This window comes from Peromyscus maniculatus, chromosome 4 (assembly GCF_049852395.1).
Source record: "Peromyscus maniculatus bairdii isolate BWxNUB_F1_BW_parent chromosome 4, HU_Pman_BW_mat_3.1, whole genome shotgun sequence".
Lineage (NCBI taxonomy): Eukaryota > Metazoa > Chordata > Mammalia > Rodentia > Cricetidae > Peromyscus > Peromyscus maniculatus.
The window spans coordinates 13919746-13944806 of record NC_134855.1 but is presented as its reverse complement, the minus strand read 5'-3'; the positions used below and the strand labels follow the sequence as shown (position 1 = coordinate 13944806).

The window sequence follows — 25061 nt, the reverse complement described above, 5'->3', positions numbered from 1 at the left end:
CATTTGATTATCCTGATTCACAGCAATGGATTTGATGACCCTATATTTGAAACTGTTGACAGTTTGGAAGAAAATAAGGAAAATAATGAATTCTTTATGTACCTTGGATGATAGTCCATCAGATAATGTCTTTTGCAATTAGTTTATGGCTTGTATTTCCTTTGCTCCTTTGTTAGAGCAGAAAAATTTAATTTTAGGGAAGGGTAGTATTCATGATTTCCGTTTCCTCTTGAGCTGTCCTGTAGCTATCCTCTAGGATTCATTTAAGTCTGTGAGCTGTACTGGATTACCTTTTATGAAGGCTAGGCAGTGTCTTGCTTGTTTGGTTTGCATGTGGGTGTTCAGCATATCCAGCACTGTCCTTTCTCCACTGTACTGGCCTTACTCCTTGCAAAAGATCAGTGGACTGATATCTGTGGGTCTATTTCTGGGCTCTCTGTTCTGCTCCACTCATCTATTTGTCTAGTCTTTCAAATACCATGCTGCCTCAGGCAGTGTGAGTCCTCTGGCTTTATCCCTCATCACTGTGTTAGCTTTCCTGAGGGCTTTTGCTTCCTCACATAAACTTTAAAATTAGTCTTTCTTCCCCAGACAGAGTCTCTTATCTCAGGCTGGTGTTGGACTCACTGTGTAGCCAGGGATGACCTTGAAATCTTGATTCTCCTGTCTCTACCTGCAAAGTAGTGCTGGAATCAAACTCTGGCTTTGTGTATGCTAGGAAAGCCTGTGAAGAAGATCCACTAATGTAAGGCTGAATTGGGTTGTAGACTAACATCGTTGTTTTGTTTGACTATGTTCCCTCCTGCTCTTGCATGGCATGTATGTCTAGATCCCCTCTTAAGAGCAAATGAAAATTTGCCACAAATGTCTCCCAGCTCCCAGCCTTCACCTCCCAGGTGAAGTTGTTTGGTTTGCATGTGCTGACAGTTTGCACCTTTGCTTGTCTATTTGTCAGATGCATCAATCCCTGATAGTCTGTATCTTGGCATCCCTGTTCCCTGGATATACATTTATGATCGTCTAGTAGGGAGAAAACACATGTATGCATAGACCCAGGCCCTTCCATCCTGCATGTGCAGGGAAAAACATGCAATTCTCTCTTCATACTCCTCATAAGAAGCATAGGATTAGGAACAGCAGGAACCACCCTTGGAACCACCCTGGTACAGCAATGGCTGACAATAACTTAAAAAACCTAAGACCCCAGATGCCCCAGAATCTTTCTGTAGTAGAAAAAATTTTTATTGCCAAGCTAGAGGAACTGGTGGATTTATTAGTCAAGGTGGGTTTACAGCATGAGAGAGTGTTTGACCTGCTGTATTTAGCACAAGGAGGTCACGGTGACTTTAGGGGAAAAGTGTTTCTATGGAAGCATTTGGAAACATTAGAGACAACTTGGTGTGCTCCAGAAGAAAGGGAGAAGGCCCTGAAAGGAAAAAAAAATGGTTCTCTTCTCATTCTCAGGCACTTGCTGGCTAGTAACAGTGTAGTCAGTCATTGGAGGGCCTATCCTGCACCCGCAGATTATGGATGGTTCCTGCATCATCAATGCCTTAACCAGATATATAAATTCCCACTTAGTAGCTGTTAAGCGGATGGTCATTAATTCCCAACATGAACAGGTTCCCAGCACAGAGGCAAGAATTTTACTCAGGGTGCAACTCAGTGAGAAATGTGATGACCAATGTCATGTTTAAAGTTTCTGTGCTGGAGAGAACTTTAAAACAGAATTGGACTTCTAAATGTCAAGGGCTGTTAAGGGTTAATTTTTATAATTACCTGGTCTTGTACAATTTTAACAAAACTCTTCATTATGCAAGGTAATGGGTTTTAAGGTCAACTTAAAACCTCTGTTTCTGCTTCAGGAGACAAAAACCTGTTTTGCAGGAGAGAGGAGGAAGAGAAGAGAAAGTGAAGGGGCAGAGAGAAAGATGAGAGAGAATATTCTAGAACAAAACAGTCAGGAGAGGACAGCTTGGGGGAGACTGATAGAGTAGGAAGGAATCTAAGCCAAAGAAGACAGCAGGGCAGATTTGGGGGGCCACAGCAAAGGGAGACTAGAGTAGACAACAGGAGGAAGCATCCACCTGGGATCTGAGGTGTGGGTAAGAGACTGCCTGTGACCATGAGAATACTTGGCTGAGGACACCTGGCTCCTGTAGACACATCTGGGAAAATCAGAAGTCTGCCAGAGTTTGTCCCCGCCCACAGGTGTTCAGGACTGGGTTTTCTATCCAGGGGGTTGGTCCTGCTGTGTGCCTGAGGTCTGGGCTGTGCCTAAGGACTTGCTGCCCAGAAACTGAGCCATCCAGGGCCCTGTCATGGATTTCAGAGGTGAGCTGAGGGGTGAGGAAGGGTCTGTGGGTTCCCTCCATTGATTGTCACCATCTGGTTGGAGCGACATTGCTGCTGGGGTCACAGGCTCAGAGGCAGCCGGGCCAGGCCTTCTGTGCTGGCCGGAATCCTAAGGGTCAATGGATCTGTGTGTTTGTGTGTGTGTGTCCTCCTGAGAGGTGGGTAAGTGGGGCAGAGGTCTGGGTCATAGTGAAAGTCCTGATCTGTCTAGGCAAGACTGCTCTGGAAGGACACTGAATGCAAATGACCTGTTCCCTCTACTGGACATCTTCTTCTCCACCTCCCTAGATATTCCAGGACAGAGGTGCTGGCCAGTGGCCATGAAGCCAGTCTTCCAGGAGTGCAGAGGAGTCCATGTTTCCTGTGAGGGAAAGGGGAGGAAGGAGGCCCAAGGAAAGAGTCTCCATGTGGCTGAGTGACTAGTACCCCTGCAGGGCTGGTGGTGGGCTGGTGAGGAGATGTGATGGGAGAGAGTGTGGGTCTGGCTCCCTAGGCTTCACCTGCTCAAGCCAGGATCATTTTGATAAAAAGAATATTCTTAGCATTGCACAAATACACCCCCCCCCCACACACACATACACACAGAGCAAATCCAGGAAGAGAATTTGTTTTTGCAAAAAGGGTGTGTAATGTGAGAGCACAAAATCCCCTTTATTCCGCTAGAGTGAGTGGTAACTGTGTCTCAGCTGATTGGTGGGAGCTGGACCTTGCAGTCTGATGCCATTGTCTCATTACTGTATAGCACCAAGGATAAGGGTGTGATAGAACCAACAGGCATGTACACCAGAGTTTTACAAGGAGAGGGAGATATAGAGTATTGGCTCCTGACAGGCTAACAACCTTAGATAGGAAAAACTAATTTCACATACTCCCTGTTTTCTCCCTGTGTATACATATAACAAAATTACCATCTTAACTGTTCTCCCAACCCCCATATCAAAGAAGATAGTTTATATATATATGATGTGTACACATGAGCATGTGTATGTAGGTTAGAGGACAAGTCTGTGGAGATGCTTCTCTTCTGTGTCATGGGTTGAGTTCAGACTCAGGTTGTCAAGCTTTTGCAGAAAGGCTCTACCTACTGAGCCATCTTTTGTTTTTTTTGTTTGTTTGGTTTTTCAAGACAAGGTGTCTCTGTGTAGTTTTGGTGCCTGTCCTGCATGTCGCTCTGTAGACAGGGCTGGCCTTGAAATCACAGAGATCTGCCTGGCTCTGCCTCCTGAGTACTGGGATTAAAGGAGTGTGCCACCACCTCCTGGCTTCTACTGAGTCATCTTACTGACCAGTCTTAGCAATTTTAAGTGCAAAGCTCATTTTCTTTAAAGACATTCACACTAAGGTCAGGGAGGAAGCTCAGTGCTGCCTGCCCCCCAGACCCCCAGTAAGGGGTATGGAGTCCAGTGTGGGTGTTACAGGTCACTGATACTTTCATGACATGGCCCAGCATGGTTCAGTTTCTTGGATTCAAGTTGGGAGGAGGTTGAGGCTGGATGAGAAAACAAATTGTGCTTGAAGCTGTAGCCCATGGATCTGGCAGCCTCAGGGTAGGGTGCCCCAGGAGAGCACTGGAGGTGCTATGGGGACTGGGGAGCAAAGATGTGACCAGAGCAGCAAAGCTTGGGATGTGTGGAGGGCTGGAGGTCCAAGGGAGCCAGCTTGTCCTCCACTGGGTCAGCCATGGTTGGTGGGGAAACTCTAGGAGGACAGAAGAACCAGGTCAGGGCTGCCCAGGTGCCAGGGAAGCAGGGTTAGAGGCAGGGAGGGGGGATGAGCAGATGGGAGAAAGGCTGGGGCTCCTGACCTGGGCAGATTTTTCAAGTTTTTCTACAAAGGCAAGGCCAGACATGGAATGGGGTGGATCAGGTGGGTGTGGGAGGAAATATCACCATTTGTTGTCACATAGCTTAGTTGGCTTCCTGTAGTACTCTATTTCCTCTTCAGCTCTGGCATCTCTTATTGTTCTGGGTCCCCACCCAACACTGCCTAGTGCTTTTATGTACCTAAGTGCACGTACTTTTATGTATTCTATGCATCTTGGTGCAGGCAAAGCCAAAATGAGCACAGCCGAGATGTAAAAGGGAAAGGCTTATTGCCCACATCTGCCAGGGAAGAATGGAACCATTTGCAAAGCAATGCTCTCCCTGAATAAACTAAGCTTTCAGTAAGGGTGCCTGCACAGTCACTGAGGTGCTCACCAATTCCAGAGCATAAGCACACATGCTGACCCAGACCATGATTTATTTGGGTTATGTTTAAATGGGTAGCATTTGAGTTGTATTTTAGTGATAATTGCTACACTGTTACCATCCCAGCCTCCAGAGATGGACCTGCAACAGGATCAAATCCCATCCTAAGAGTGGATGATGGGGCTAGCCCACCTGTAGCCCACTTCACAGTGTTATTGGAATGATTCACTGTGTGATAAGAGTGATTCAAGTGTATTGTGAGTTCCTGTCCCAACACCCACTTTTCTGTCTGCTCCCCAATCTATCACCTCACTTTTAGCTATGCTTTTATTACAAAGATGTTTGGCATGACACTTAAACCATCTTAAAAGCTCACCTGTTAGGTCTCATTGCCTATGATCAGCACAAGAAGGCCTATTTGGAGTATAAACGACCTTGGTAAGAATCCCAGGCTCAGATGCCTAAGCTGTCACAAATTTTAGTATGGCCTTTGAATCTTTCTTGGGTATCCAAGCCAGTCAGGTTTGTAATCCTGGGTGATAACAAAAGAATTTAATAATAGCAATATATAATGGGTGGAAGGGGAGCATGAAACCAATATGGTCATAAGGGAATCTATCCGTGGGCACTGTGTCAGTAAGGGTCCAGGCAGGTATGCGTACTATTTAAAATAATAGTGGGGAGTTGTGTCAAACCAAGTGACAAGATGAAGAACAGTGTGCTTAGGAATAAGTGCCCAATAAGTCTGCCCATAAGCAGAGGCCACTGAGGTCTGATGGTGAGAATCACAATGAGCAGATTTTCAGGGGAAAAGACTGCCCCAGATCTCTTAATCCCTGCACCCCTTTGTCAGATCTCTTTTCCTTGCCTCTAGGCCAGGAGCAGAGTACTCAGGCAAGAACATTTTACAGCCTCTGTGGGAGGCTCTGCTGGACCAGGATTGTATATTTTTTCCTGGACTATAAAGACAGTTATATTCATGACTTATACAGGCATACCTCATACTTAAGTAAGAAGGTCTTGAGTGGTTTTTATATGTGTCTGCCTGTGGATATTGCTAGAAAACCTACAGGTAATGTATGAGAGGAAAATCCTGCACAGTGCCTTTACAGAAAAAAAAAATTAAAGGTTTTGATGGATTACTCCCCCTCTGTTTCTGAAGTTGTAGTTTTAATAGATTGTTAGCCATCTCAACAGTAGTTTGTCCTTCAGCATTGCCAGGAATGTCAGTTTCGTGCAGAATACCTGAAAAGGAACAAAAGTTTGGAAAGCTTGTGAAGTGTATACAGGTTCATTATTTGTTTTGATCATGTGAGAAACTCCTACAACAGCAAATGTAGCAATACAGTGTGACCCAGCATTTCCTAGCTGTATTCCAGATAAATAAAGACTGTGAGGGCACCAGGCAGAGGGTAGGAGGAAGGAAGTAAAGGAACAACAAAAGAGGTGTGCTGTGGGAACTGTAGAATCCTATCACTGGGGTAAGTAAGGATGTAAGATCTGTCCTGTAGAAGAGGATAATATCAAGAAGTAATTTGGGAGGCATCAAAAAGGACAATAGGATCTGGGTGTCTATACTGAATTGGTCATTTTTCATTCCTTTTTTTAATGAGATATAAAATTGAGTTAACTTCAGTGAGCAATAGACCTTTGGGGTTGAAATGCCAAATTTGTCCATTTTATGATGCTAAGGGCAGGAGTCAATTGTGCCAGAATACCTATAGGTAGTGAATGAAAATGAAGACATGACTATACTTAGGTATGGTCGAGGTGAAAGTTCTTATTGCAGATATGAGGAGGAGTTCAGCCAGAGACATCTGGAAGAGTCCTGACTGAACATGGCCAGTAGAATAGACCAGGTCATGAGAAGAGAGAGTGATGGGGAGAGTGAGAGAGGAAGAGAAGAGAGACAGAAGATGAGAGAGGGAAAAATGGACATAGAGAGATCCAGAAGTTGAGCCAAGAAGAACCCAGAAAGTTCATAGCCAAAATTGTTGAGTTATATGGGAAAGAGAAGCTGGGAGGGGGAAGGGAAGTGAAGCTCAGGGGATGGAGAGGTTTAGGGTAGGGGGTGGAGGTGAGAAGTGCTGAGAGCAGCCAGACTCTCCAATAGCTGCTTGCTATGCTGAGAGAGACTGGTGGCTAGAGTCTGCTTTGATATGTTAATAAGCACCTCAGTTAGCCATTGCCCACCTTATCCACAAGACCTACTATGGTAACATTTTGTTGATGATTGGGGCAGCATAATCTCTTCTAGAAGTGCTTCTGAGCTGAAATTGGGGCATCCTTGTGGTGGGGCAGGAAGGCTGGAGTGATGGTCAAAGGACAGGGAAGGAAAGGCTTGCAGACTGGGATAAAACCCATTAAGCTTGCTGCCCAGGTCCTGAGGCCACCTGGGGCTAGTGAAGAGCAGGCTGCCTGGGAGCAGTCTGCTACAGTGGCTTAGGCTGGTTGGGAATTCCTTCAGAAGCACCTAGGGCTGTCTCATTTGGAACAGTTTTCAGTCTTCACTTGATTGGAAATCTGCTTGGACAGACACAGACTAGGGAGAGAAGGTAAAGTTAAGATTAGTGGAATTTCTTTTTCTTTGCATTATTTTTATTGTTCTTATTTCATTAATTTCTTCTTTGATTTTTATTTATTTTTTATTATTATTTTTAATTTTATAATTTAATTTAATTTTACATATCAGCCATGGATTCACCTGTCCTCCCTCCTCCCACTCCCCATGACTGTATATTTTAAACTTTCAGGCCTGTGGTCCTTGTAGTTGGGGGAAGGGAAGGAACCCAAAGACCAGGGGAAGGGGAGATCCCACTCTCAGGAATAGGCAGGTGAAGCTACTGATTGACAGGAGTACTTATCTGGAGTCCATTTGACCAGTGAGAAGAGGATCCTGAAGCTCCCGGTGACTTTCTGTAAGTTTACATGAATTTTTATTTTATTTTATTTTATTTTATTTTATTTTATTTTATTTTATTTTATTTTATTTTATTTTACAATACCATTCAGTTCTACATAACAGGCACAGATTCCCTTGTTCTCCCCCTTCCTGCTCCCCTCCCCTTCCCCCCAGCCCACCCCTATTCCCACCTCCTCCAGGGCAAAGCCTCCCCTGAGGACTGACATCAACCTGATAGACTCAGTCCAGGCAGGTCCAGTCCCCTCCTCCCAGATTGAGCCAAGCGTCCCTGCATAAGTCCCAGGTTTCAAACAGCTAACTCATGCAATGAGCCCAGGACCTGGTACCACTGCCTAGATAGAGGTACATGAATTTTTTAAGTTTACAAAGAGATCAACGTTTTAGACACATTAGCATTACCACTATTTGTAATGTGTACTGAAATCCACATTGTAAAGAAAGTAATAGATTCACATCTTTGAGTCATAGTAAAAGCCTGAGGACCCAAAGAAATGAGTCTGGACTAAAAGCATTAACTCTTCTCTGACCAGGGAGATGTTTTTATAGATTGGACAGAGATGTTTTCAGCAGGATGAGAAACACACTTAAGTCTATACTTAGAAGACAGCCAAAGGAAATTTAAATTTTTGAGCTTATGACTATGATAATAGCAGTCAGTGCTTTATCAGAATTAGATTAATAGCTTATCAGAACTCCACTGATTAATGTGAAAACCCTGAACGTTTGAAGTCTTAATATAACAATAGTATAGCAAAAAGGCAAGGAATGTGAAACATTTCTTCACGTACTGTAAATCACTGTTTTAGACTTTTGCAACTTTCATTTACACACTTAAAATCACCTTCTTAGACCCTCATAACTTACTTAAGCCTTTACATCCTCAGACCTTAACATCTTGCACCAATATGCTTTAAAACACTTTCTTAGACCCTCAAAATCTACATAAACTTCTAACCTTTTCTTTCTATCCAATCATTTGCCAAGAGACACAGGTGGTTGATTACTGAGAACAGTCGTTATAAAGCATGTTCCTTTAAAAAGTGTAATAGTGTACACATTACATTGAAACCCATTTTGTGAGTTTCTCTTTTTTAGTGTCAAGTCCTCCAGCAGGTAAACTGTGCCTGTCTTTTTCAACTGGAGACCTAGTAGTTCTCCAGAGAAGTGAGGCCGGATTTTACATATGAAATGAACAGACAAGGCAGCTGCAGCCTTGGGGAAGGAGCTGTTTACTTGCTGCTGCCAAGCTAACAAAGCTACAGTTAACCTTCAATACCATCAGAGATCTGAGAAAAATATATTATAGCAGGAAGTATAATCCAACTGCATTATGTATCAATTAAAATGACAGAAATTTACAGCTACCTGGGACCCTAGGTTCCCACTGAAGGGATCTGTATTGGCTCAGGACCCCTAAAACCAAGTTCTCAACACAAAGGAGATTTCTTTACCCCTGAGGGACAAATGGCAGGGACTAAGAGACAACAACAGGAGGTAGAGGAGAAGGGAGAAGGGGGAAGGGGCAAGGGAGAGAGAGAAGGGGTGTTTGTCCCAGAGGAACAAAGCACTGACTGCCTCTGGATAGAGGAGACAAATGTGGCCCATAGGCAAGTGGTGGCTTAGAAAGGTAAAAGGGGAAACTCTATGTGAGGATGAGGTGTTTAATTTTAATTGGGCATGTTAATTAGTTGAGCCAAAAGGGGGTTTGATAGCTGGACTAAAATATTTTGATATCTGTACCTTGGTAGTCAGCCTCAGGAAGAAGATATGGCCAAATAAGAGAATAGACCTTGATGGCTAGCCTTAGGAATGTAATCTAATGGTTTTTATCAAGGCAGAATGGAGAGAAGGGCAAGGCCTGCTAGAGCCATGCTTGCCATGCTCAGGCTGGGTAGAATCCCTTCATTCCCACCTATTTGTTTTATTATTGGGTCTTTGGGTGTTGGGAAAGTAGGCATCATTCTCTCTGGCTGCTTCCTGCTGACATTTGTGCATTGCTGTTAGGGGACCCAAGGAAGCTGAGTTTTTGGTCAAGGCCAGGAAGAGCAGGTTGTGTAAGTCAATGTCCAGGATATGTGGGACCATCTGGGGCACAGGAAGTGTAGTCTGTGAGGCTACATCAGGATGTAGATTTTGAGGAATGGCTGGTGCTGGAATTTCTGGGGTGGTCTGTAGTTGACTTGAAGTCTGTTGGTACAGATAAACTAGGAACAGAGGAAGGTTAAGGAATTTAGAAAAAAAAGTTATCTTGGATATACATTTGAAACTTTCAGGTTCATGGGCCTTGTAGTGGGATGGGGAGTGCCAAGACTAGACAAATGGGGAGAGATTCCACCCTTAGGAATAGACAATAGGCAGGAAAACAGGCTGTTGGTTTACAGTACTTATCTGATGTCTGTTTGAGAATTCTTGAGAGGAGCCAGGAAAATCTAGATTGGCTATATAAGGTTAATTGAACACCTGTTATCTGAAAGTGGGGTCTGGTTGTGTTGGGGAGCACATACTTTGAGAGGCTTTTGTTGCATCAGAATAGTCTATCTTGGGTGTTTAGGTGGGTTCTGAAATTGAAATATTTTAGGAACACAGATAATTTGGGGGGCCTTTGACAAATGGTGAAAGGGACAGTCTGTGACAGGGTTTTGGGGTTGGTGTGGAAAGGTTGAGAGAACTTGACTTTGGTTCCCAAAGGGGGACTTGGATTGTCAAGGGACAAGCAGTTAGTGGGGTGGGGATGGGGTATCTGCAGGAGAGGGACTGTGACTGATGGAGGGCATTGAAGAGAGGACAAAGAAAGCAGTGGGAGGCACTGAAGGAGGGGTTAGTGAAGTTGAGGAGAGAGTTTGTTGGTGACCTTGACCTAAGTGAGAGTTTGGCAGAGAGAGAGAGAGAGAGAGAGAGAGAGAGAGAGAGAGAGAGAGACAGAGAGAGAGAGAGACAGAGAGACAGAGAGAGACAGAGAGAGAGACAGAGAGAGAGACAGAGACAGAGAGAGACAGAGAGAGAGAGTTGGAGAGGAGATGGCTGGGGTTTAGTTATGTCTTGTAGTTGTGAGTATAGGATTTATTTAGAGTGATTGATGTTTGAGGATGTCTGGATAGTTGATGGATTTAGGGGAGTCAATTGGCATTGTATGTTTGGCAATCATTTGGGTAGAAGAAAAGTAGGAGCATGAGAAAGAGCTGAATTTGTGGGGAACAGGAGAGCTTAAGAGAACAGGCACTAGAGGGTGAAAATAAATATGGGAAGAGGGGTTTGGAGAATATCTCCTGCTGGAGGGTTGGGTGTGTTGTTACCTGGGTTATATAGAAGGATAGCCTAAAGTGAAATGGGATGAGTCAGAAAAGTGTGACGAGTCATAAACGTGGGGTGAAAGGGCAGCTTGACAGGCTGACATGTCAGCACAATTATAGTCTTTACTGGAGATAGAGGAGTCAGTCTGATGTGGCCATCTGACAGGAGGGAGCTGTCGTCATATAAAAAGTGTGGAAAGAAGTAGCTAGAGGACCCTCTTGTGTGTGAGAGGGATGGGGGAGGAGGCCTAGTATGAGGGGAGAGGGGGTTGTTACCCAGACTCTGTCTCCAAGAGAGTGACCGCAGTGTGTCTGAGCAAGAACATTGACCCTATGTGCAGGATTATCAGAGGAGGAAAGGCTCTGGAGTTTGGCAGTGAAACCACCAAAAGGGAAGCAAAGTTTGTCAACCACACCAAACTGAACAGAATGTGCTTTTGGGAAGTGTGGGAACATAGGGTGATTGGGGGAAAACTCACCAGTTAGCTGCTGTTGAATGGAGAAGTGCCTGAAAGTCTGAATGTACAAGAACTGATCTAAGGGGGGCAGAGTTCCTGTAGGCCCATACCCAAGTCACAGCATCATTTGAAGGGATCTGTATAGATTCAGAACTCCCAAGACCAAGTTCTCAGCACAAAGGAGATTTGTTTACCCCAGAGGGACAGAGGGCAGGGAATAAGAGACAAAGACAGGAGACAGAGGATGAGGGAGAAGATAAGGAGGCAGGGGAGAAGGGGGAGGGGTATTTGTCCTGAGGGTGGGGAAGACTGCCTCTCGATAGAGAGGAGACAGACGTGGCCCATGAGCAAATGGTGACTTATAAAGGTAAAAGAGGAAACCCATGTTAGGAAGAGGTATTTTAATTGGGCAGGTTAATTAGGTGAACCAAAAGGGGCTTTTGATTGCTGGACTTCAGTACTTTGATAGCTGGATCTTGGTAGTCAGCCTTAGGAGGAGGACTGGCCAAGTAAGGGAATAGACCTTGATGGGTAGTTTAAAAAATGTAATCTAATGGATTTTAGCAAGGCAGAGGGAATGGGGATAAGGGCAAGGCCGGCCAGAGCCATGTTTGCCAAGCTCAGGCTGGCTAGAGTCCCTTCACCCATGGTCTTAATGGTTTTCTTGTGTGACAGAGGTCATAGGTCCTTGTCACACAAGAAAGCATTGCATCTTTATCTGCTGCACAGGCTAGCATATGCCTTGGGCTACCAGACCCAGAAGGTCTGAGAGATTTTCCTGTTAGTGAGGAAATGAAAAAACTGACCTACTTTGGTCACAACTCAGTGTCCACAGTTTGGGCAGAGCCCTGGTGGTGGGTCAGGCATTGGGTTAGTGTTACCAAAATACAGGTGGAGTCCTCTGTGCCCCTTGGCAACCTTGGAATTGGCTCTAAGTGTTAGCACTTCTGTTTTCACTGGAACCTTTTTTCATTAAACACTTCAAAAGCCATGTTCGAAAGATCTCTGAAGAGTTTGAGGACCATGCCTTAAGTGTATCTGATTTTAGACACACTTTACTTGTTTTTAGTTACTCGTTTTAGCCTCAACCTAGAAAACATATTCAGGAAGTTTAATCAAGCTTGTCATTGTAAATGCCTTACATTTATACTTTGCATGACTGGGAATACAGTTCTGAGCATTAAAAAATTTCATCATTTATAAGGAGACGGAGCATCAACTTGCATGTCATAATTATTTCTAACAGTTTACAAGTTAGTGGCTTTTTAAAGATTAAGATTTTACAGCTTTATCCCTGTAAGTTTGATTTTAATATGCCCATAAGATACTATAGTCTCAATTGATATCCATATCCATATAGGATAACTCCATTTTTAGCCCTAGGAAAAAGTCATTTATCATTTTGTGCTGGATGGGTGATTCTGGACAGATGATGGAGTCTCTTAGGGCAAAGCATAGGCTGGAAAAAACCTGATTTGTATAATACGGAGTTACTCAGAGCAGGACACATCTGATTCCAACAATCAAAATGGCCACAGTGTTAGTATTCATTCAGCAGGCTGTGTTTAGGCTCATGGATCTCTCAGTAAGTCCTTGGGTTGGGAGGGGTGAGTTGCTTTCTTTTTGCTATGGAAAGACAGGTTTGGATAGACACAGTGGGAATGCTGAATGGAGTTGGGGTGGTAATCCCTGCTACTCACACTGGAAATGCTTTCCTGGGATGTTCTCTGTCCTTTCTTTATCCCCCTACCACTGTCCTTCTGTTGTTACCTTTTCCTTCCCAGCAAATGTTAACAGTTATTGCATAGTAAAACACACAGTATATACAATTTGATGACTTTTGACCCCTGTGACACAGTCTCTAGTCAAGATAATGAGCAGGACAGTTCCAAGTTCCTTCTGCCCTTGGGCTGCATTGTTGTCCTCAGGTCAGAGACTCGTCATTTTACACATTCTGGAACCCTCAGAGGACCTGGGACTCTTCAGTGGGTGTCCATACCCTTGAGGCCCTAGTTCAGAATCTGGTCCATGTCTGGACCTGAGACAGATGTCTTGAAGACTAAAATGTTCAGGGTTTTTTGATGAACTTGGCAAATTAGTGCCTGTTCTTAGGCTAACTACATTATTAAGTCTCTATTCATCCACCCAGTGAAATTTGTCAAACACTGGTAGGTATCATCAAGCTAGGTACCAGAAAGTTTGCCTGTCACAATGAACAGGATTAAGAGGTAGGCTTGGAGATATGAGTCTCCATTTAAGTAAGTGAGAGGCCTGGTGTGTGCAAATCCGGGAACCAGTGTGTCGTGAGAGGAGCTAGTGCAGGGGAGGCCCAGCCCCAGAAACTGATGCAGAGTGCTGGGAGGTAGAGAGGGCTCCCACCAAACAACATAAGCCTGGAGATTAGACACAGTGGTGGCTGGTGAGCTTGCTGGGCATGGCTGCTGTGTGGAACTGCTTCTTAGAAAGTGCTGGCTCCTAGAGAACTGACCAACCAGGAGTTCTGGCAAGTACCTGCATGCTGTGTCTTCCTCTGTGCCATGGGTCTCCCCAGTGCTTGACAAGATGGTTTATTGAACATCGTGGCTATGATCATGGCCTGAGGTAATTTGCTTGTCCAGAGCCTGGCAGAATATACTTAGCAACTCTTTACTCCATGTGGAAGAAATGATTGATGCTTGGTAATACCTAAACAAAACAACACAACAGTATAGCCCTGGCTAGTCTACAACTCACAGTAACCTAGCTGTGCCTGTGGTTTTAATTTGTGCTCCTCTAAGAGCAAGAAATTTTGAGCAGCTTGTGTTTCTTTGGTAAAATATCTGGTGATTTTTTTTTTTAACCTTTAAAGAAGTTAAAGTATCCTGTCTTAGGGTTTCTGTTGCTGTGATGAGATACTATAACCATGGCAGCTCTTATAATAGAAAAGCTTCTAATTGGGCTGGATTACATTTTCAGAGGTTTAGTCAGTTATCATAATTGAATGACATAGCGTCTTGCTGGAACACATGGTGCTGGAAAAGTAGCTGAGTGTTGTGCCACTTGACCCACAGGCAGCAGGAAGTGGTCTTAGACACTGGGTGTGGCTTGAACATATATGAGACCTCAAAGCCTACCTCCATGGTGACACACTTCTTCCACCAAGGCCATACCTACTTCTACAAAGTCACATCTTCTAGTAGTGCCACTCCCTATGACAGTATGGGGCAAATTACATTTAAACTACCACATATCCCTTTTATAATTCTTCAGTTTTAATAGTTCTTCACACACACACACACACACACACACACACACACACACACACACACACATATGTACACACCAGGGGTGCAAGTAAAGAGGGCATCAGGCAGGCATTCTCCTTTATCACTCTTTACCTATTCCTTGAGGTAATGTTTCTCTCTAAACCGGAGGCTCAGTTTCCTCAGTCAGGCTGGAAGCCAACAAACCCCAGAGATGCTCTATTACCACACACACACACACACATACACTTGGAGTCGGGATTGCAGGCTTTCATCAGGAATGCATGTGTAACATGGATACTGGAATCCCAAACAGGGCCTCATAATGGTGTAGCAAGTGTTCTTAATTCCTGAGCAATCTTTCCAGCTCTCATGTAATTTTTGATTAATGCTAGAATGATGTAACAGGAAGAATATATTTTATTAAATGGTGGAACTATTGGGACATAAAAAAACAATAAAAAAGGATGATGAATCCACACATGACTGTGTGATGAGTATTGACAGCATCGTGTTATATAAACAGCCAGGCTGAAGGCACACATGTCTCCTGACTCCTATGTAGATGGGGAGGAGAATGTGGGGACAGACACAGCAAGGGGGTTTCCTTGTTCAAAGATTATCAAACTATATCTAAATTGGCATATTTTATTAGATATAAATTATATTTTAAAAGACGACTTTTACCTGCACCTTGGTGTCACACACCTTTAATTCCAGCACTTAGTGGCAGAGGCAAGTGGATCTCTGAGATCAAAACCAGCCTGGCCTTCAGACTGAGTTCCAGGACAGCCAAGGCTACAGAGAAAAAACCCTGTCTTGAAACAAACAAACAAAACCCCAAAACAAAACCACCACCACCAACAAAAACAAGAAAAGAACAGAAAGAGAATACATATTACTTTTTGCCTTAAAAATATCTTGCTTTTTCTTTTTAATACACTAGGCATTTTACTTAAATAAAATTGTTTATTTTTATGTACATGAGCATTCTGTCTGCATGCATATCTGTGCACCACTTGTATGCTTTGCACCGTTAAATGCCTGAGACCATACTGGATCCCCTGAAACTGGAGTTAACAATGGTTTGAGATGCTGTATGGGTGATCTTCTGGAAGAGCAGTCAGTGCTCCTACTTGGTGAGCCATCTCTTCTGTCCCAAAGAAGTTGTTTTTAAAAGTTAAAAAGTAGTAACTATTTCAAAATTGGGCAAATATTACTTTTCATTAATTTCTCTAGAGCAAAATTAGAAACTACAAAAAGGAGCAGGAGAACATACTGAGAACAAACACAGTTCAAATGTCACTTTCTTGTTGTTTGCTTCCAGAAGCTTTTAGAAATCAGTTGTTCCATTGTGGGAGGATTTGGAGCTGTAGGAGAAAACCTAAGAAGTGTCAGATGAGATGACTGGGTGGGTAAAAGTGCTTGCAGCCAAACCTGATGACCCGAGTTCAATCCCTGGAACTGACATTGTGGAAAGAGAACTGAGTTCTGCAAGTTGTCCTCTGACCTCCATTAGTGCTCTGAGGCATGCACAAGTGGATACATATGCAACTAACTAACTAACTAAATAAAATAAACAGAGTACCGCATCAAGTGGTTCAGAGGGGAAAGCAATGGGCTGGGGCAGGGAGAGGTAAGCCTTTTTAGATATAAACCTTTAGGAGCACAGCGTGTGAGTGTGGGTGTGCATGTGAGGGTCAGAGGACAACCGTGGGTATCAGTCCTTGCCTTTCACTTTGTTTGAGACAGGGTCTTTTCTGTCGTTGCTCACTGTATGCTGGCTAGCTGGCCCGTGAGCTTCCAGGGACCCCCCCCATTACCCCCTCCCCTCTCCTCACAGGAGTGCTGGGAATTCACATGTCTGGATTTACATAGACTCTGGGGATCTGAACTGAGGACCTCATGCTTGTGTGACTGTGACAAAAGCCTTACCCACTGAGCTCTTTCTCCAGAGCCCACACATGAGTCTGTTTACATACGTGTCTTTAGGACTATTTGAACTTGATTATGAGAACGCACAACTTCTAGAGACATGAAAATCACCTGAGGCATTAGGGGCATAGTCCAGTGGTGGAGCACTTACCTAACACTCACCAGCCATGGGTTTCAACCCCAGCATGAGAAAATGTCACTAGCACAGACCAATTGCTGTCCCTGTGGGGTGAGCATACAGGGGCCAGAGGGAGCAGTGACCCTGAAGTATTTGCTTTGGTTCATTTCAGTTTACCACAGGAAGGGGTGCTCAGTGGCCTGAGGACTTGGGGGCCCAAGGGACCTTGAGGGCCAAGGGAGCAGCTGGAGTCCTGAGCAGGAAGTGAACAACCTTCTTTACCCTCTGAGTTCTCAGCGGGGCTGGCGCTCCAGCTGGGATTGGGGCTGCCTGAGATAGGGCACAGTGGTGGCTGTGGTGCTCAGGATGACCTCTGAGTCTGAGGAGAGGCCTGGAGGGGAGTCAGGTCCAGGAAGGGGGTGAGTAACTGGATCCTGTGCTGCTGTTTTTCAGGAAGACCAAAATGCTACTCACCTCACCTCAGAATCCTTCCCCTCACAGTGGTTGCCTTGGTCTTCTTTGGGTAAGAATCCAGGCTGGTGAGGAACAGCTCCTGAGACCCTGATGGGGACCCTGAGCCGTGGGCATCCCCACTACCACGGCAGTGATGAGGGTGCTCTTGGCCACTCACACAGTGGCCTGTCCAGCTTTTGCTTGTCCCTATAGGCCAGGCTTGGTTGCAAGACAGATGTATCCCTCTTATTCCACATATGGGGCTGGGTGCCCAGGCATTTGGTCCTTGCTGTGAGGGTGGACCTGGAGAAGGAGAGGAAGGCAGGCCTGGCGCCTGGACTGCAGCCCTCTCTAGATGCAGACAGTCTGTGAACACTCACAGAGTAAAGATACTGCCATGTCTACTGAGGCTTCTGCAGACACAGCCAGGCAGTAGTCCCTGATGCGGTCTTGGGGCTGTCTGCAGCTGCTTCAGGTGTCCAGATGCAGGCCTTGTCCCCAGGGCCCTTCTTGCCACCTCTTCTTCCAGCAGGGTGAGCTTGCTTAGTCCTGTCACCTGGCCCTGCCTTCCCACTGGGAACACCTGTGCTCACTGTATACAGTGGTGCATTTTGGAGGGAGGGACAGACAGCCCGTCTCAGGTCCGTGTCCTAAATGAAGAATTGCCACTGTGCATGTTCTTCCCACAGCTATGGGTTCCTGAGCTACAGAAGCCAGGAATTGGGAGACCCAGGACTTGTGACTAGGTGAGTAGTGGGTATTGTGTGTGTGTGTGTGTGTGTGTGTGTGTGTGTGTGTGTGTGTGTGTGTGTGATGTTTGTGTGTGTTGTTTTTTGTGTGTTAAATGTGTGTGTATCATATGTGTGTATGTCTGTGTGTGGGGGATGAGTTGCTGGCTGGATGAACATTCTGTTATTTTGTTTCATGATGCCTTGTGGCCTCTGCCTGTACCTCTACATGGGTGGGTCTAGTCCTACCCTAGGCTACACAGAGAAACCTCAGCTGCTGCCTGTTGTCTCTAAAGGGTCTGTGTTGTCCAGGAACACTGTTGTCTTCTCTGGCTTCAGCCTCATCCTTCCTTCTGTACCTGCTTGGGTAGCCCCAAGAACAGTTCCTGTTCCCCACCCACCTCCCCAGCAGCCTACTGAGTGCTAGGTTTTTTGTCTTCTACCCGGAGATCAAGTTGGAGGTCCCTCCATCCCCACAGTCCCAGATCCTGTCAGTCTGACTTTTGGGGAGGCATCTCTTGGCTTTGCTCTGCTTTCCTGGACCTGCTGCGGCCTTGCATCAGCCACACGCCTGTTCATCTGTCTCAGCCCTGTTTTCCTTACAGTAGCTAATGATCCTTCAGCACAGAAGGTAGTGTGCTTTCTGAAATCAGATCCTGCCTGCTGACCCTCCCCAGCAGCCTGCTCCTCCGCATTCCTGCACAGCCATGCATGCCCTTGAGTGGGGCTGACCTTGATCTTTGTCTATGCTGTGCTTCCCACTAGGCTACACTGCCCCCACCTGCTCTTCTTTCCCACCAGTTCCCTCTTGTGTCCGTTTTCCACAGCTGCAGAGCACTCTGTCCCCCCCTCATTGTGTTGGGAGGCAGTCACACCTTTGATGACTCTCTCCAGAACTCCCTGGGGTTGCTGTGCAGAGCTTGGTGGGTCTCCCTTGAGGTCTCTCACATTTCTGGTGGTTGAGGGTGGCCCCCAGCTGAAGTGCCCGTCCCTGGGGCTTATAACAGAAGTGGCTCTTGTCCCTTGGGGCCTGACCTTTTGAGGGAACTTCACACTGATGTTGGGGCTGTTCAATGACCGAGACAGAGAGCCAGGACTCTGTGTGCCACCAGCTAAGGAGAGGACCAAGGCAGGCTGCAGGCCCAGTTCGGATGGTCAGCATCTACCAGGGACAGAAGACATGTTCAGTCTCATTCGGCTTGTGAATTAAAGTAGTCTCATCTGACTTGTGAATTAAAGTAGTCCTTAGATTTCCCAGCCCTAAGTAAGGGGAGGGGTATCATGATTCCCTCTCCTTACCTTATGTCAAGTGAGACTGTTATCTCCTGCTTCGGTCCATCCTCTGCTCCCAGGGTCATGGACGTACACAGTGGCTTGGTTGCCACTGCTCATGCAAGTCTGTTTGCCTGGTGCAGAGCTCCCAGTGACATGCATTCCAGGGACCTTCCTGTCACCTTGAGTTCTGGTGTCTTTTTGCAGGATGGCCTATGCCCAGCCACAGGTGCTAACACCCAGGTAAGTAGATTTGGTCAGTGCATGGGAAGTGCCGTAAAGGCACTGAAGGAGGATTTGCTTGCAGTGGGGACAGTTCAGCAGCATACCTGAGAGCTGGGCCGGTCTCCAGCACTGGAGAAACCAAACCCAGAAAAAACCAAAGACCTGATTATGATTCTCGTTGCCCTCACTTCACAACCCTGTCAGAGTCCGAGGGTTGTCTGACTCAGGTCTGGAGCCCGGAGCATCTCCTGTCTGTCATTTCCCATCTGGGATCTGCTCCTTGTTTCCTGTCTCTGTCATCAGCTTTCAGAGATGTGGTGGCTGCAGTGGCTGTAATAACTCAGTTGTTTTAATGCTTGGTGGAGTGGGGTGGGCGTAGTCCGTGAGAGCTGCTGCTGATTGGCCAGGCCCCACTGGGGAGGGTGGGTAGCCCTGGGGCAGCTGAGGGTGTGGAATCTGAGAAGGGCTCCTGCAGGTGTGTTTGGTCACTTGTTGACTGTGGCTTTGTCCCCATGTAGTAGGAAAGATGTTCTTGTCCTGACCCCTTGGCTGGCTCCCATCATCTGGGAGGGGACCTTCAACATCCACATACTGAATGAGCAGTTCAGGCTTCGCAACACCACAATTGGACTGACGGTGTTTGCCATCAAAAAGTAAGCAGTGGGTGCTGGAGAGATGGCTAGTGGGTAAAGCACTTGCTTCAGGAGCATGAAGACCTGAGTTTGATCCCTAACATCCATGTAAAGGCTGTGCATGGTGGCATGCCCCTGTCATCCCAGCACTGTGGGTGGAGGGGAGAGACAGGTTAATCTAGGCGGCTTGCTGGACAGCTTAGCCAAACAGTGAGTTTCAGAGTTAGCAAAGGGACCCTGTTGAAAGAACAAAAAAGATGAATAATACAAGAAGACATCCAATGTCAGCTTCTAGCCTCCACACAGTTACACAGGCAAGTGTATATGTACAATGGGCATGCACACCAGGGCTACAACGGGTTCTCTACCACCCTAAGGAGGGAATGTAGGGACAGGAGATACAAAGGAAAACACACCAAGTCTAGATTCTGATCAAGGTGCCACTTTATTTCCTTCCACAAAGGTTTATATAGTTCCGCAGGGTGGGGGAAGCAAAAAGCTGTCATCTTCATAAGGTGGGGCAAGCTAACAGGATGTCTGTATAGGATATTTACAGGGTGAGAGGGTCAAGGGCTCTGACTCAATGTCCTGTTGCTAGGCAACCTGACTGTAAGTTGATCTAGTTCCCTGTCTTATCGGGGTCTGTATTTTTCCAGTAACTAGAGATTCTGTCCTTGCCCCTGACACACACACATGCACATATGTGCATACACAATGGTCAAGGAGGCCAAGCATACCTTAAAGCAAGCTCATGCTTGTATTTAGGATGCAACGGGGGTGGGGTTTGTTCGCTTTCCCAACATCCAGAGCTCTGGTGGGCTTCCAGATGAATGAACCCAACCCTACCTCCGTTCAGAGCCCCAGGCCAACTGCCTCCCCACCTCTGTGCTCTCAGGCAGATGCCATTTGTGTCTCTCCGCACACACTTCAGGTGTGGATCCCCATCCTCAGGGCTGGCAAGAAGGAGTAGGATGCCAACAGAGCCGTGACCATTGACGTGTCCTCACATGCAGAAAGGGTTGGGTGAAACCTTAAACCTGGGTGTAGGGATTAGTCCTGAGTCTCTGGGTCAGGCTGACTTTAGGCCACAGGTAAGCAACTTGCCCTGTGGAAGGCTGTGGGGAGCAGGACAGGGTGGCATTACAGTGTGGAAGGCTGTGGGGAGCAGGACAGGATGGTATTACAGTGTGGAAGTCTGTGGGGGGCTGAGAGATGCCATTTGTGCTGTCTGCCTATGAGAAGGGGCTTTGTCCTTCCCTGCAGCTCTGGGTGAGATCCAAGGATAGCTCTGAGGCCTTTGTACCAATCAGACTTGAGAGAGGTTTGGGGCTCAGCTGGAGGGATCTCAGGCACCTTGAGAATGCCTGCAGCTCCTGTGGACAAAGGGCTTCACAGTAACAGGACACAAACACTACTTTGTCTGGGTGCTGCTGGGTACATGAGCAAGAGCCCTGCCAGATGTGGGTAGGTGCTCTGTCTGTGGGAAGAAGGCCTCTGAGGGAACTAGGTGAGATACCCATGGGAAAACAGCCTGTTTCTGACATTGAGGTGGAGAGGGCTTGGCACACTTGCCAGGTGATGGGCATCCCTGTTCCCATGGTGGGGACACATGGCCCTGGGGGTCATCAAGGGAGAAGCAGCCATCTGAAGCAGGTAAAAACTTCTTGGAGTGGGAGATGACATAGAACCTGGGGTAGAAGCCTTTTGCTCTGGGACATGAGGGTTTGACTTAAGGTTGCCCTTCTTTCTAGGGTACCTGTCTCCCTTTCCCTGTCTGCTCTGTGAGACTGATTCTTGCTCTGGTGGAGTTCATGGGGTATGACTTAAGGATATGGGGGAGTAACTCAGTGCCTTGTCCACAGCACCTATAAGTTTCTGATGAGGAAGGTCTGGGTTTGGAGACCCTTTCCTGAGACAAGGCCCTGGAGAGTGCGACAAGGAGGGGTGCAGGTCCCAGGCCTTTACAGATCCGTGTAGTTCCACCAGGGTTTAGAAAGTGGGCCCTATGAACACAGGCTCTCCTTAGGCCAGTGCAAGTGTGTGGTGTGTAATATGTCTTGGGATGGAGCTGTCATTATTGGGGGGATGGTGACAGACATATGGAGAGGTGGCCTGCTGAGGGGACTACCAAGACAAGAGATACCTGCAGGGTATCTGCCTGGATCTCCAGGTCTGGAGTCAGCCCTGCTGCCTGGCTGAAACCTTCCAGGTCTCTACCTCAGCGTTCCTTGCTAAGATGTGGTGCTGATGTTGCACCCTTCTGCAGCAAAGGAGGGTGAGGTGAGGTACAGCCTGCAGACTGGTCAGCACAGCCGTGCAGTGGGGATGCTGCCGCTTCAAGCCTCCAGGTAGCCATGGATTCTGCAGCCCGGGCCTGCCCTGGCAAGTCTTGACCTAGCTGCACTAAGGCTCTCCATACCCCTTTGTCCTCCCTCACAGGTATGTGGTGTTCCTGAAGCTGTTCCTGGAGACGGCAGAGCAGCACTTCATGGTGGGACACAAGGTCACCTACTATGTCTTCACTGACCATCCAGCTGACGTGCCGCAGGTGCCCCTGGGTGCAGGACGGAAGCTGGTGGTACTAACTGTGCGCAACTACACCCGCTGGCAGGATGTGTCCATGCACAGGATGGAGATGATCAGCCACTTCTCAGAGCGACGCTTTCTGCATGAGGTGGATTACCTGGTGTGTGCAGATGTGGACATGAAGTTCAGTGACCATGTGGGTGTGGAGATTCTCTCAGCACTCTTTGGTACCCTGCATCCTGGCTTCTACAGGAGCAGGCGAGAGGCCTTTACCTATGAGCGGAGACCACAGTCCCAGGCCTACATCCCCTGGGATAAGGGTGACTTTTACTACATGGGAGCCTTCTTTGGGGGGTCAGTGTTGGAGGTGTACCATCTCACCAAGGCCTGTCATGAGGCTATGGTGCAGGACAAGGCCAATGGCATTGAGGCTGTGTGGCATGATGAGAGCCATCTGAACAAGTACCTGCTATACCACAAGCCTACAAAGGTGCTGTCCCCAGAGTACATGTGGGACCAGCAGATGCTGGGCTGGCCCTCCATCATGAAGAAGCTGAGATATGTAGCTGTGCCCAAGAACCATCAGGAAATCAGGAACTGATAGCTGAAATCCTATTGGAGAGGCCAGACCTATTCCCTTGTGGACCAGGCTTGCCTGGAACTTGCAGACATCTGCCTACCTGTGCTTCCCAAATGCTGAGGTTAAAGGTTTGTGCTACCACCCACTGGCCAGAACATGGTTTTTGTGCTCGGTGCTACACTGGGATCTCCAACACCCAGTGTAGTCACAGGCCAACTAATAAAGACTTCCTATTGGCTTAAATCCGTGTCTGGCCAGTCTTCATTGGTGAATGCCCCACAACAGCTGGCCTGGAATTTGCTACTAGACCAGGATGGCCTGAAACCCATGGAGACCAACACCCCACCCCACCCCACCCCACCCCGGTTTTGCCTGTCAACACACTTGGGAAGAATTTTTTTCCTTCTATTAAAGGTGGATAAACTGCCAATGGCCAATATTCCACAACCCCCCCCCCCCATCTTGACACCCCATATATGTGCTGTCTGACAAGGCTTGGACACTCCTGAGACAACTTCCTATCACACTGGTCCCTTTCTCAGCAATTATAATTTAGCCAGTCACATCAATTCCGAGGTCTGGCTTCCACCAATGAGATAAGGCCAAGGGATGACCTGTGTTATCAGAAAAACAAGTGAACTTCCTGCCCCATGTGCTTGCTCACTCTATGTGGCGAAACACTCTTTTGCAAAAAGAAACTGCCTTGATAGGTTGATTTTTATTCAGTGTGTGTTTGTGAGACAGAATATTCTCCAACAACATTCAAAATAGAGTATAGTGTCTGACCATCTCTTTTATGGTTGGTAGATTTCCTGAATTCTGGGCACTTTCTGAAGGATCTACAAAATGATAAGATACAGGGTATAGACAGAGTTCCTTGAGAGCAGGAGAGTCGTTTAACCTCAGAGATTATGGTAGTTAAGAAAGGGGGATGGGGATTGGTGTGTGAGGGGTTCGGACAAGGCTGGAGACTTAGAGGGTCCCCATAGCCTTCTAGGAGCTTCCCTGTGTCCTCTTCAACACCTCATGTCTTCATTCCCACTCAGGGTTGGGACATTTGGTGCTGGAAGCTGAGAGCTGTATGGTATGGTGGCAGGGCTGGCCACAGGGGCAGTGCAGCTGGCAAGCATAGCCTGTCTGGAAGTCAGTGTTCCTGCAGCAAGAAGGGTTAAATAAGACATGAAATGGTGCAAAGGCTTATGATGGAAGTTTTTAAAAGTTCAGAGAGTCTAAGAGCTACACAGAAGGGTTTGTAGAAGTCAGAAGGGAAAGCAGAGATATGTTTATTGTAAAAGCCATCCAGACTTTCATATGAATTTAAAATCTCAGTATTATAATGAAGAAAAACTCATCCTGTCATGTGCAGGACACATCAACAATTACTACTCTTTTGCCACGTTCAATGAAAATCACCGGGCTGTATCGGAAGACCCTCACAACCATTCTCCAGAGTGACATAATTCTAGCTAGAGTTTTCCTGCTTTGCCCACAGTCAGGACAAATCTTTGTCACCCGCCAGTCCCACAGCCGCTCAGACCCAACCAAGTAAACACAGAGACTTATATTGCTTACAAACTGTATGGCCGTGGCAGGCTTCTTGCTAACTGTTCTTTTATCTTATTAATCCATTCCCATAAATCTATACTTGCCACGTGGCTGGTGGCTTACCAGCGTCTTCACATGCTGCTGGTCATGCAGTGTCTCTCTGCCCCAGCCTTCCGCTTCCCAGAATTCTCCTCTCTCCTTGTCCCACCTACTTCCTGCCTGGCCACTGGTCAATCAGTGTTTTATTTATTGACCAATCAGAGCAATTTGACATACAGACCATCCCACAGCACATAATTTTTGTTTTGTTTTGTTTTTTTTGAGACAGGGTTTCTCTGTGTAGCTTTGTGCCTTTGCTGGAACTCACTGTGTAGCCCAGGCTGGCCTCGAACTCGCAGAGATCTGCCTGCCTCTGCCTCCCGAGTGCTGGGATTAAAGGCGTGTGCCACCGCCACCCGGCTCAGAGTGACATAATTTAAAGGTATTTCTCTACTCAAGGAAATCTATGGGAAAGCTACAATAGTTATATACCAAAGCAAAACCTAGTTACATGCTTTACATAGTCCCATGAAAAAAATAATTCAACTGGT

At 46.6% G+C, this 25061-nt stretch overlaps 1 protein-coding gene across 3 annotated transcripts; it reads left to right on the top strand.

The window, feature by feature from the left end:
• The first annotated feature begins 1889 nt into the window (after positions 1-1889).
• Positions 1890-23166, top strand: LOC102923524 (histo-blood group ABO system transferase 2). Of its 3 annotated transcripts, none has more exons than XM_015999422.3 (6): positions 1890-2334; positions 16964-17033; positions 17653-17709; positions 19171-19206; positions 19707-19841; positions 22260-23166. In XM_015999422.3, exons 1-6 carry the CDS (start codon positions 2322-2324, stop codon positions 22945-22947), a joined length of 999 nt encoding a protein of 332 aa, XP_015854908.3. In that variant the 5' UTR covers positions 1890-2321; the 3' UTR covers positions 22948-23166. The 3 variants fall into 3 exon arrangements, with proteins under 3 accessions (XP_015854908.3, XP_076425284.1, XP_076425283.1); XM_076569169.1 differs by having other exon boundaries at positions 2313-2334; positions 19044-19206; XM_076569168.1 differs by lacking the exons at positions 1890-2334; positions 16964-17033; positions 17653-17709 and adding an exon at positions 18156-18322.
• The last annotated feature ends 1895 nt before the right edge of the window (positions 23167-25061 follow it).

Excerpts from the sequence above, each read along its gene's own strand:
- LOC102923524 (XM_015999422.3), top strand. Across the intron at positions 17,710-19,170 it reads GACCCAGGACTTGTGACTAG|GATGGCCTATGCCCAGCCAC; the intron begins GTGAGTAGTGGG and ends GTCTTTTTGCAG. Across the intron at positions 19,842-22,259 it reads ACGGTGTTTGCCATCAAAAA|GTATGTGGTGTTCCTGAAGC; the intron begins GTAAGCAGTGGG and ends CCTCCCTCACAG.